At 41.5% G+C, this 12,611-nt stretch overlaps 1 protein-coding gene across 1 annotated transcript; it reads right to left on the reverse strand.

The window, feature by feature from the left end:
• Nucleotides 1-413: 413 nt before the first annotated feature.
• Nucleotides 414-12,092, reverse strand: GDAP1 (ganglioside induced differentiation associated protein 1). Its single transcript, XM_054193425.1, has 5 exons — nucleotides 11,922-12,092; nucleotides 10,465-10,638; nucleotides 6,724-6,818; nucleotides 6,148-6,262; nucleotides 414-3,834 (listed from the first exon to the last, which is right to left on the reverse strand). Exons 1-5 carry the CDS (start codon nucleotides 12,025-12,027, stop codon nucleotides 3,452-3,454), a joined length of 873 nt encoding a protein of 290 aa, XP_054049400.1. The 5' UTR covers nucleotides 12,028-12,092; the 3' UTR covers nucleotides 414-3,451.
• Between the last annotated feature and the right edge of the window lie 519 nt (nucleotides 12,093-12,611).

A 12,611-nucleotide genomic window follows, 5' to 3' on the forward strand; every position in this document is an offset into this window, starting at 1 on the left:
ATTTGGTCTCATTAATGAGAACATAAGTGCGAACACAGCTTACCTCCTTGGCACGCACCTTACAGAAAGGAGTCCCAGCAGAAGCCCTTTTTTTTTTTTTTTGTTATGGATTAATTGAAAACACAAAACCTGCTTGCCCTCCTTCTTTAAATGGGTTTTTAACATTAAATGGCTTCTGTCGAGCCTCATGCATATACAACTCAGACAATCAAAGAAAACTATCATTGTAACTGCTGTTTCCAGGTGCAAGACAATCTGTTGAACACCTTCTAAACTGAAATACCAGAGGCTTCTCTCCTTGAACAGCATCAGGCTCCTTACAGCAATACTGTGTGATCCTCAAGTGTGCTTTGTTTTACTGACACAGAAGACAAAAACCAGTCTAGAAAGTGGTCTTAGAATCAATGTTTATTGTGCAGGTCCCACATACAAAGATATGATATGGAATATATTTGATGTGTGATATGAGAGCAAATAGTAAATGAAAAACAGAAGACTCCTTGTGTTTCCAATCTAAACAGTGTCCAGAGGTACCAGAGCAAAGAAAATAAGCCAGGTTGAAAAGAAACTTTACAAGCACCACACAAAAGCTATCCTGCACAAAGAGCCATATACAGCATATGTGCTTCTAAATCTCATCCTATTTTGAGGAATTTAATCATGGATAAGCCTTTTGCTGCCACCTGTACAGAAAGTGATGTGGCACAGAGTACTTCAGGGCAGTGAAAATAAGTAGGTTATCACATAGCTGAACCAACAGACATGAATTAAACTAGGGATCCAAACTTTCCCGCAGTAAAAGTTTTATCCATGTTCATTCCTGCAAATGACCAGTTTAATTGCTTGTCAGTGACATTCGTTTTAATGTCAAATATTACTTCAACTTTGCCCTCTTATTTATCCAGCATAGAAACTATACACAGGCATAAATGATAGGGACCAGAGAACCAACCCGTGGCAGACTAAATCAGTCGTTTCAAGAGCTCTTGAGACACTGCTAGTCTGATGAGGATGCTCACATTCAACTTACACCGAGATCACAAACGTTTTGTTTGTTAAAACTAGTGTTTTCCTGCACATCTCAAGGCATGCCAAAGTGTAGCCCTGGAGGACCACTGACATCTGGTGGTCATTTCAGTCCTTCCCAACACTACCCGCAGCTCCTGGCAGGCAACGAGCACTAGCTGAAGCGCAGAGACCAGTGAGGCTTGGGAGGAAGGAAAAGTGCTTCATCAATAATTGGCACACAGGGCTGATAGTGCAACTAAACTGGCACGTCTCTGGGAAAATAAGTGTTCTTATCTAGAACTAACACATTTAAAAAAAAAAAAGAAGGAAAAAGTAAAATATTAATTAATTTAAAAGACAGCTAAGTCATATATATTGAAATTTACCATGACTTGATCAGATTATATTTTACAGATGGCCTGTCAGAAATACATGCCAGGGATGCATTAAGTTACAGGCCTTACTCTATGTTTATTAACTTAGTGGAATTTATTGGCTACAAGTAAATGCAGATGAACTGCAATATACAAACAACAAACTCAGTTAAAGCTGCCAACACATTAATAGTATTGTTGGATTAAACTTACTCTAGAGATAATAAAGCTTTTCTAAATAGAGCACATTTAATTCAACAAGTTCTTGAGAACAACTGGGTCATGAAATAGAATTACATAAAAACATCTTCTTGACAAATAAAAAAAAGCATTGTTTCCTAGGTAAGATGTTTCTTATTACTGAAAAGGAGCAATGAGATTTAGGTCTTCTTTTGCTAGACGACTAGCACAATATTAAGTTATAAGCAGGAGTATTCAACAATTTTATCCATTTTGGTATCTGCTACACGGTGAGACTGCCAAGACAAAACCAGCCTCAGCTCTCTGCACCAAACTTGAGAGCGGATCTTCTTGGTGCTCACAGCAATTGGGCAGAGACCACAGCCACCAGCACTGGATCTAAAATGTACTTAGGCCTGATTGAACTGGTTGTTGATAGGCAAACATTTAAAGCTATGTTTTGCTTGTTGTCTACAGCTTGTAAACAACATTCTGAGGCTTTCAGACATTCATGAAGAATACAAAAATGTTTCTAAACCATCACGAGAGTTTTCAGCCCTTCCCGAGTACTTCCTTGCTGCAAAATCATTCAAAGTCTACGTTCAGGTAAATGTGCATTTCTCATTGAAACAGGAGCCCAGTTCAAACCTAATAAAACTCTTTGCTGAGTAGTGGGAAGTCATCAAGGTGTTTTTCTATACCTTTCCTACAAGCTACAAGAGTCCAGCTTTGCAAAAAAATCTGCAGTACAAATGACCTGTCTCCAAACTGACCTATATTTTTCACCTACCACCAATATGACACCTCTCCACAAGTGAACAAATTGCTAAATTACTCTTTCACCTTCAATCTAGGCTACCCGACCAGATTGAAAGATAGTGAAAGTATTTTAAATTACTTCTACAAAATGCATTGTTGTGCATACATTTTCCCCTTGGCTGTGGCACATTGTGGGCAAACGTTTAACAGAGGCACATGCAATTGCTAACATAGCCAAGTAGCGTGCAAAACATCGCCAGCGCTGAGAGTGGAAACAAGGGTACACGGGACACTAATACGGAGACAACGGTATCAAGCCACCCCAATGAAAGCAGGAAATGTGCACTAAAATAGTTTGGTTTGACTTGGCCAGGGCTTGTGCCTGAGCTGGGTACCTGGCTGGGCCAAAGGCTACCCAAAAGGCTCACAAAAGACAAGTGTCAGGTCTTTCACTCCCATTTGTATTTCAGCAGAAGTCTAGCTCTGGAGAATTTCACTCACGTGGCCCATATATCACTGATGTTCATACGTGTTTCAGGTCTCTTCCTGTATTACTGCATGAACGTACAGTGACAGAAGTGGCACCACAAGACTACTTTCTAACACATTCCTAGAGGTCGAACTGCAAATCCGTAGGCATTAATCAGTACAGAGACACTCACTCCTGTACACCACAGGCATAGAGCCTATGTTCCTTTTAAATCCTACTCTGAGCATTTAAAATAAGTGCTATTTTCAATATTTCAACACTGCTGACTTCTGCACAGTAATGCATTTCACCCACAGTGAAGAGCTATCACATTGCTGCACATCTATTAAATAAAAGCATTATAATTAGGTCAGCTACTGGGTAAAGGAGACAATAACCACTTTTTAACAAAGCATTGTCACAGCCCTTATAGCTCCTCGTCTGAAAACAAAGTCTCTTCTTTCCTTTGTTGTCCCCCCAACATATTGTTTTTCACAAATATCTCGGCATTGCCAATCCAATTATAGAACAGCAGGAGACAATTACTGTGTGATAATGTTCTAATTCACAGACATAACCTTTCTTCTACTTTTATATTTTACGGAGGATAATTTCCAGGGGGGTAGAAATGCCCTCCACTCACCACCAGGGACAGACGGCTCTAAAAAAAGTTGTGCCTGGTTCTAATTGATAAAATCACGTTGGCAAACCTCTTACGAAGACACATGAAAGCAAGATAACCCATTCCCGCCAGCACGCTGACCAGCAGGGTGGTGCCAAGAACCCTGGGTGCCCTCTTCTTGGCCACGCGGAATGCCGTTGGCAGAACAGCCGAGATTAATATATTGTTGACATGTCCTAAAACTTTGTAAAATGCTTTTCTCTTCAGGACACGCTCATAATAGGCTTCCAAGTTGGGCCGCTTTCCGTTTCCCCAGTTTCTTCTTGCTAATCCCAGAAACTTCAGGCGATGTAATGTGACGGCAAGTGATACATCTGCCAGACTGAAGAAATCGCCACAGAGCCAAGGCTGATTTTCATCTTCTAAGCAGAGATAAAACATAAAGAATTAGGAGCTAACAGAATACAAGCATGCGTAGAAGCCTCCATGGGCTAATATTTAATTTAGTGCTATTTCAAAATGTGGTCTATTAATAAACACCACCGACACTTCAGCTAAGATATGACTTTAATCAATGAACAGTTTACCCTGTCCTTTCTCCACACGATATTGTAAAGTCTTAGGCTCAGCAGCCTGGCCTACATTTGTTAAGGAAAAAAAGAGCCACATTTCAGGTCCGTCAATTAAAATTCACAGTAAACACTTATTTTCCTCAACTACATATCTCAAATCTGGATAAAATTAAACAGTAGTGGAAAGGAGGAAGGCAGCTTAGCTTTTACTGAAAAGCTACCACTTGCCTGAAGAATTTAGCGTCTTGCCTGGGTCACTCAGCTCTATGGCATTCATTCAAGAACTGCTAATTTGCTGGAGAATTTCAAGTCAAAAAGAAAGGGCTGAGGTGACTGACCTGCAGCAAACACACCAGCTCAGCAAGACAACAGCTTGTCTACCCATCTTTCCTTTGTGCCTGCTAGACCCCAAAGCATGGGGTTTTTACACCGAGAAATTTGAGAAGTGATGGATATTTACCCTGCCCACCACTAGTCAGGAGCACAGATGGAGACCCCAGGTCCCCTCTCCAGTGAAAGGGAAGAGGTGAATCTTCCCGGGATGGCTGAGAGTAGGCACTGCCAGGCAGCATCACACCTCTAACTTCAGTGACCTGAACCACCACCACCACCTGAAAGGGCTGACCTGTACTGACTACACCAAAAGCTTTTGAAACCCAGGCTATGAAATTTGTTAGTTAGCACAGCTGCCAGCATGAGTACTCTGCTGAGATCTCAAACAGGACTATGCAGTTCACTCCTCATTTGCAACCTTTTGCAAATGTTCTTCCCGCACAAGAGGCACACAAAACCGCTGGCATGAACGTTCAGCAGGACCTCTGTGGAAACAGAGAAATTCTGCAATGTCCTTTTCAACTCATTTGCCACCAGAGGAAAGCAATAGTTTGGCACACCGCTGGTTCCAGTCCATTTTGACAGTTACGCAGGTCTGGTAGAAAGGCCTCTGCAGAGAACGAGCGTATCCTATGTTGCTGAAAGGATACATGGGGATTCATCCAGTGCATTAAGATGATGGAAAGAAAGACTTGTGTGAAAGAAAGATGCCTGCCGTGGCAGCAGCAGCAAGTGAATGAGGAATCTGAGCAGTAGCAAGAGAAGCAGAAGCTCAAAGGTTGACCAGCACCTGCAGGAGCATTGGTCACAAACCTCAAAAATGTGAATACCTCAGACAAAATTCCAAGAGGCATGCAATAGTCCCAAGTTTTATGAAATCCTGTGATCCTGGTGGTTTTCATAAGCTCATCAATATTGTACCAGTTGACTCCTTGAAAAGGCTATTTAGCAGAGAAAGCAAAGGGGCTGCTAGAAATGGTGACAGGCTTAGTTTGCTGAACAAAATCCTACCACCCTTTGTGAGTTAAAACATTTTCTGTGACTCTTTCATTGTTGAGTCAGTAGAAAATTTAATCTAGATCTTCAATTGCTGGTTCAAATCTACTGTCTTGATAGTAACTGGTAATTACTACAATAGCTATTTATAGAGCCAAATGCAGAGTTATTGATCTGAGCAGACTGATGCTTCATGCATTGACTGATGCTTCATGCAGCTCCCAGTGAAGTCAGAGGAAGGATTCCTATTAGCACTACCGCGAGTTGGACCAGCCTCTGAATAAGCATAAGACTAATCCCATTTAAACAAAATTCAACTTTCATTTCAGTGGATGGCAGATCAACACTACTGCTTTCCAAGAGGGTGGGGGAGGGAGGTTTCTTAACGATTAGAGCACTTACCCAGATTGCTAATTCTGCATATACCACAAATATCAGCATAGTATTTAAGCAAGATTGTAATAAATCTGTGCTAAACATTAAGGTCATGATCATTATAGTGATCTCAGGCCTTCAACTACAACATCGAGAATAACATTCTGTAGTTTTTTCTTACTTTGTTGATAAAATACTGCAGAATTGTGCAGCTAATTATACTCACTATGCTTAAAATGCGAGTATAGTGCTCTCAAAAGACAGTGAGAACTCACTGAGAGCAGTAGTAAAGTAAACTAGTATTCAAAACAGTATTGATCCCTTCTGTGATGTTAGATCAGTATATGCTAAAAGTATCAATTAGGATACATTAAATCCAGTCCTATAATGGTGCTATCAATAAGTTTACTCACTCTCCCCAAACATAATCAACAGGATTTAGCAAGATTAATTCCTTACCTGGCGTCTCCTCATTTCGCCGCTGCAGTTCAGTCTCAACCTGGTCCAAAACTTTTTCCAGTTCATCCAATATTTTCTTTAGGTATTTTATATTATCATGATCCAGCAGCTTAGACTAAATATACATACAGGTTAGTGTTTTAATCATTGCACAGAGATTATATCAAAGAAACTTCTACTTAGATACTACAGGGCTTACTCATGAAATGTGGTTATTTTCACCACATAGTCAGCTGGATACCATTTGGACACTGGCGACTATTCAGATAACAAAAGTAAAACATTAGAGATGCTAGATTTCGAGGTTTGCCTCACCCTGCAGGGTGCTCAACATCCCAACACCAACACTGCTGCGTACTTACCTTTGAAGTCAGTGGGACCAGTCCAATACTTCAGCACACACTTGAAGTGTGTAGCTGATATGGGGGACAGACTGCTTCGTGCCTTGCAGGGTTAAACCACTGCATGACATTACTGGTAATGACAGGTGAAACAAATGTTTACATCATGACAGACAAAATCTGACACTAACAAGCTCATAATAAAGACAGGGGGGAATACAAAGGGTTTTCTTACTTTAAGGCGCTTCTGTTTTGCTATATAGGCATCCTGAAGGTCTGGATTTTCTTCCGCAAGTTTTTTCAACTCTGATTCTGTGTTACTTATTTGGCCTGATAAAAAAAAAAAAAAAAGGAATGACGTTAGATATCCAAGCATACCCATAATGCAATCCACAGGAACTGATCAATAAATTGTGTACAAGTATCACACCAAAGAAATGGAAAGCGGTACTTCAATGAAGCATCACCACCAAGTTGGGATTCAAAACCAACATGTTTTGGAAAACTTAACTGCTGTGTAAAGTGACCCCACCACACTTTCTGCTCATCTGTTTGCAATGAACTCTATAAAGCGGTGATCTCACAGGCAAGAACGAGGAATTCTTGTTAACATTTTTCTCTTATTCAGATAAAACCATTTTGCTGCCAAAAATGGTGCTAAATCCATGAAATTCTACTGCAAATACGTTAGGTCTCTGATGTTTTTGTAGCTCAGTTCCTGGGTTCCTAACACGCTTTTCATGCTGTGAAAGTGCAGATAGGCCCATACTGAGATTTTCTGTAGGTCGCTGTAGGTCACATGCATAATTCCACAGCAAAAGCCTAAATAACACTGAATATGGAACCAAGGTGTTTTCTGTTAGCTAAAATGTGACACCAAAGTCTGTGATCCCTTTTGGAAATGTTCATTACGGACTATAGGGATATTCTAGAAAAACATTCATTACGTGACTTAAAGAAGGAATGATGTGAAAAATTTAAGATAGTTTCAGTGATTTCTACTACATGTGTATAGCCTTTTCTCTCCTTCAAAATGGGGCTTTGCTTGAAAATGCCATTCATACAGACCTAGAATACCAAAAGACAGTGAATAATAAGTTATTTTCTAAAATAAATATTTCTAGTAATAAACCGAGAACAAAATAATAATTATAGGGCATGAATCACCTCTCAACTCTACTTGATAATTAAGTTAAGTTCCAATTAAGTCTTATAAATTAAACTGATAAAAAATTCTTGCTAGAGAATAATGAACTCACTGTTTTATATATTCTTTGTTTCAACCTGACATGACTGTGAAAGCCTTCTTTCAACATAGCATATGAAGAAATTGAAGGATGTAATCACACAATTAAAATCTTATATATGCAATTAATTACTTAATTGGATTTGGTATGCATAAACATAATACATAACTGGCTGGTGGTTTATTATATCTAGCACTTTGAAAAACATCAGCTTTTCAAAGCTGAAAACTAAACCACCCAGGAGAAGTTAGAACAAGCAAAAGAATTGTTTAGGAACATCCATGAGCTATTCAAAAAATGCATCCAATCAAGAAAGCAGGCGATGCTTTTAGGTATAAAAGGATAAGAAAACATCCCAATTTAGACAAGTAGCAATTTTAGCTCTACCAATATGAATGTGTGCATGTAAACTGACAACAATTAATACCAACTATAAGCCAGAGGGGAAGAACGCATCCAGTCAGCAGAACACAAGGCAATGTTGTAAAGCAAACCATAATAAAAGCACTGACTGTTACCATGTGGAAACAGAAGAACTATCAATAATGCCTACGAGTAAAGTACAATTATTCAATAAAAAGTTATCATCCACACTTGGGGGAAAAAAACCCAAACAACCAGATTGTACAATGATATAAGATAATAATTCATGTTATTTCAGTAAAAAAAAAGAATGCTTATTCCTCTTACTGAAATTACCCATTCTAAATCTCTCCAGATACTTTTTATAGAGAATTTATTTTTAAACAGCCATTGATCATTGGACCAGCAACACTGACTTCTAAATACTTTGCAATGCCCAAGAAGTTTCCAGCAGACAGAAAGAAAACTAATTCTGTGTTGATGTTTTATAAAGGGTAACTCATGCAACCGTAAGGAAAACTAACTGCCTGACTTCACTTCTGACAAAGTTAACGGCGTGGCTCATGAGAGAACTGACTTGCCAAAAATTCTGAGGAGGAGAATAACACAGTTAGTTTGTTGGAAATAGAACTTCTCAAACTAAGACAGTATCATCTTTTATGATATTATGAATCTGGCAATAGTATAGTTGTATTACGTCTCAAAGTCTCTGCAGTATTTGACTGTTCTACGGAGCATTCTAAAATACACCCAAAAATATCAACACAATATAAAGCACTGACATTGACAAAAAGTATCAGAGATCTCAGAACATAACTGTAAACAGGGAATCGTCGTCCATCTGTGTTCTTGGGATTTGATCCTTGTCCTAGACCTATTTATTCATAATACTTAGAAAGAAACATAAAAGCACTTATTAAAATTTGCCATGGTACAAAGACTAGAAGACGAAATCAGGAAAAAACATGGCACTGATACCCAGGGGTCCAGACTGGTTGATAAACTAGGCCTAAGCAACCAATTGATGTTTTAACACAGTCCAACGTGCAAATATAAATTGAAGCAAAAGATATAGTCCAGAAAAGATACAGGCCACATTTCTTGGAGAGAGGGCTCTAAGTTTGGAAGCAGTTCTGGAAAGCTAGACTGAGGTCATGACCCACGACCGACTGAACAAGGATTCCCAGTGCAGTTCTGTGGCTGAATGTAATGCTGGAGTCCTTGAACATACACACAGTAAAAAAAAAAAAAAACCCGCCAAGAATAAAGAATTAAGTATTTATCTCCCTATCTGGTACCAAGGTGAACAGAGTCTGCTGTCCAGTTCTGGCATCCAAACCTGGGGCGGGGGGGAAGGAAGAAAAAAAAAAAAAAGAGAGATATGAGAACTGAAAAATTATTTGCCAAGGATTTTTCTGAGTATCACTGAATGTTGTTTGAACTAGGTGTTTCTTGTAAACTACTGGATTTGAAACAGGAGTTCAGTTCAGGAGGTTCTCTGTTATAATGGGGACTGGGCAACACAATCTACAGTTATTTCCGCTGCCCTTAACATATTTTTTCATGGGAAACTGGTATGTATATAAAAGTCCATGAGGCAAAATATTGATCACAAGGAAGTCAGAGGATATTTCACCATTGATTCTACCAGATCACTGGTTAATCCTTTGTTGTGATTTGATAACGTTGTGTTATTTACACCCAGGATTTTGTTTAAATTGTGCTTTAACGACTTCCATCGGTCAGATGAACCCAAGCTACGTGACTTCTTCATACGTTTATTTTTTTCTCCCTACCCCTGGCACCAAGTTGACGCTAGTACATTCCTCAGACTAAAAGGGCTGAATGATTGTCTTGTAATATGTTAGATAAACAGACTCTGTTTCGTTGAGGCTCATCTGCATTTGCACCATTTTGAGAGGAAAGCAATTGCTTTCATTTAATAGGTAAACTTACTACAAGTTTACAATCACAAAAAAATGGGTCTTCAGTCTGGTGGTTTGCTGTGAGCAATAATGGTGCTATTCCCTAGAAATTGCTTTATAAGCATAAACAGCAAGATCAGAAATTAAAATATTCACAGCTGTCACAGCTGCCATTTTCTGTTACGCGCAATAAGCACATTTTCAATCATTAGGAAAATTAATTCCACAGGCACCTCCAGAATGACACTTCCTCTTTCCCGTTTTCAAATCATAACAGATTACAAAATCAATGAAAAGCGTACGCACAAACGATCAGGGACTGCAACTAAAATTGGAAATCGGTGCTCAATATATTCTGCTTAAGGGGCACTGAAGACACAAGATGAATGCAACGCAATATCTTATTAACTGACAGGCATTCGGAGCTACACCAGTACATACTACGAATCCTGCTGGTGGCATAGGCTGGAATCATGGAGTCCACTGTTAACTCAGGGTGCAGGATGCAGCCATGCGTGTAGGCATCCATAGGCAAGGAGTCTAAAAGCTCTCTATAGTGTTGCACCCTCAGGTAATACATGCTCCCTTCTTCTGGCATTAATCTCGGTACTCCCTCTGCAATACAAAGTTAAAAAACACAGTCAAGAAAAGAAGAACCATGTAATTGATCTGGAGCAGTATTTCCAAAGTTACTTTGGTTATGTCCAGCCGGCACAGCTGGCGCAGCCACAGCTAAGAAAGTTTTGCTATTTCCCACTGGAACTCAACAGCTCAGCAAAACGTGTATGTACATACTGCATTTTAAAATGATTGAATAATTCCAGTTCCTATGCAGCAACCCATGTAAACAAGGCTTTAAGAGGCCTTCAAATCAGAGAAGCGGATTCTGCATCTCTTGTGTACTTCTAGGGGTACTTCATGGCACACAACCCTTTAGACCCCTCGCAGCTGAGGCTGCAATCAGCCGTTAGGGCTGAAACATTACTACAGCTGTAATGCTGTAAAACTTACAGTACGGGAATCCTAAAACGGCTGAAACATTACTACAGCTGTAATGCTGTAAAACTTACAGTACGGGAATCCTACTCAAAGCATGGTGAGAAGTATTCCTGCACACCACTGAGTTTTACCCTGCCCTCCATCTGCTTGGGCCCTGACTCTTCATTTGACGAACATGCCAGCGTTAAATACATACTATGTTCCTCTAACAGTGAGGTTTTCTCCATGGCTCAGAGATCATAGCACTAAACCCCTGACATACAAGACGCTGCCTCTTCACACCTAAAAAAAATGTAACTCAAAAATTGAGGCAATCTACCTTCCGGCAACGCAGACACAAGGAATTATAAAGTCTGCATGGGATCACTTCTGAGTTTTTTCTTCCCACTTTTTTTTACCTCTTCACTCCATTTTGGCTCCAAAAACAATTAACTCGTTCCACTTCCTTCCCCCAGCCCCTGAGATTATTCTAGAATTAAGGAGTAATGTGCGTCTTTCTTTTTTTCTCCCCGAGGGGCAGGAGCTGCCTGACAGCAGCAGAAGTTGTGCTGCTCTCTCTTCAACACATGATTTTTCGTGCCAGGCTCCCCACAGGGTTAGCAACAGCCCAGCGCTGCCATTGCTGACTTCTCCATCCTTCCTGAAGGAGGAAGGAGGACAGCGGTGGGGTGTTACCTACAGCTGCTAGTAAAGGTGCTGGAAGGCCTTCAGTTCATTTTAAAAGAGCATGTTTTTACCCCATACCACCAACAATTAGGAGAGCCCGTTTATATTTGAGATTATAAATGTTTTCTGGTCCTGAACGAAGAAACACGCAGCAATACGGAGCTGACCCCAACACTGCTGCACGCTATGGGTACGCGGGGAAGGATTTCAGGCCGAAACACCGACAGGATTACCATCTACAAACGTTGCTTCAAGGTAATCGATAATCTGCGTTGCCTCACAGATGATGTTTTCCCCGTGGATCAGGACCGGTACCTCCCCGGAGGAATTCAAGCGCATGAACCAGGGCTCGTTGTGCTCGCTCAGCGGCAGGTTTACATCGTGCTCTTCGCACGCCAGGGCTTTTTCAGCTATTGCCAGGCGCACCTGCAACGGCATCATCGGGGTCACCCCAGGAGAACCATTCCACGGACATCTCTCTCTCCCCGGTGCGTGGAGCCCGCCCCGGCTGCCGGCCCCCGGCCAGGCCCTGCCGCGGCTGCTTCCCCCTGCCCAGACCGGCCGGCAGCGCGGGAGGGGGCGATCCGGGGCCTGCGGGCCGCCTCCCCCTGCCGCCCCACCCCCAAAACCCTCACCTTCTGCGAGGAGAAGGACTGGGTCCAGTGGTACAGCACCAGCGGCGCCATCCCCGCCACGGCCCGGCGCGATGCGCTGCGCTGCGCCGGGCGGGGCGGTCAGGCTGCGCGGGCGCGCAACGGCGGCCGTGCCCGTGCCCGTGCCCGCGGCGGCCCTGCTCTTGGAAATTAAAAGGAGGAGATGCCCGGGCTGGGGGGAGGGAGAGGAGGACGGATACCCTCTCTTGTTCCCCCGCAGTGCTCGGAGGATGGCCCTTCCGAAAGGGAAACCGCCTACAGCATCCCCCG

Source organism: Rissa tridactyla, chromosome 2, assembly GCF_028500815.1.
Source record: "Rissa tridactyla isolate bRisTri1 chromosome 2, bRisTri1.patW.cur.20221130, whole genome shotgun sequence".
NCBI classification, from domain to species: domain Eukaryota; kingdom Metazoa; phylum Chordata; class Aves; order Charadriiformes; family Laridae; genus Rissa; species Rissa tridactyla.

Coding starts and splice junctions, on each gene's coding strand:
- GDAP1 (XM_054193425.1), bottom strand. CDS start 12,027: ATGCGCTTGAATTCCTCCGGGGAGGTACCGGTCCTGATCCACGGGGAA. Junction 10,639..11,921: donor TGAAGCAACGTTTGTAGATG/GTAATCCTGTCG, acceptor TTTGTATTGCAG/AGGGAGTACCGAGATTAATG. Junction 6,263..6,723: donor CAAAACAGAAGCGCCTTAAA/GTAAGAAAACCC, acceptor ATGTATATTTAG/TCTAAGCTGCTGGATCATGA.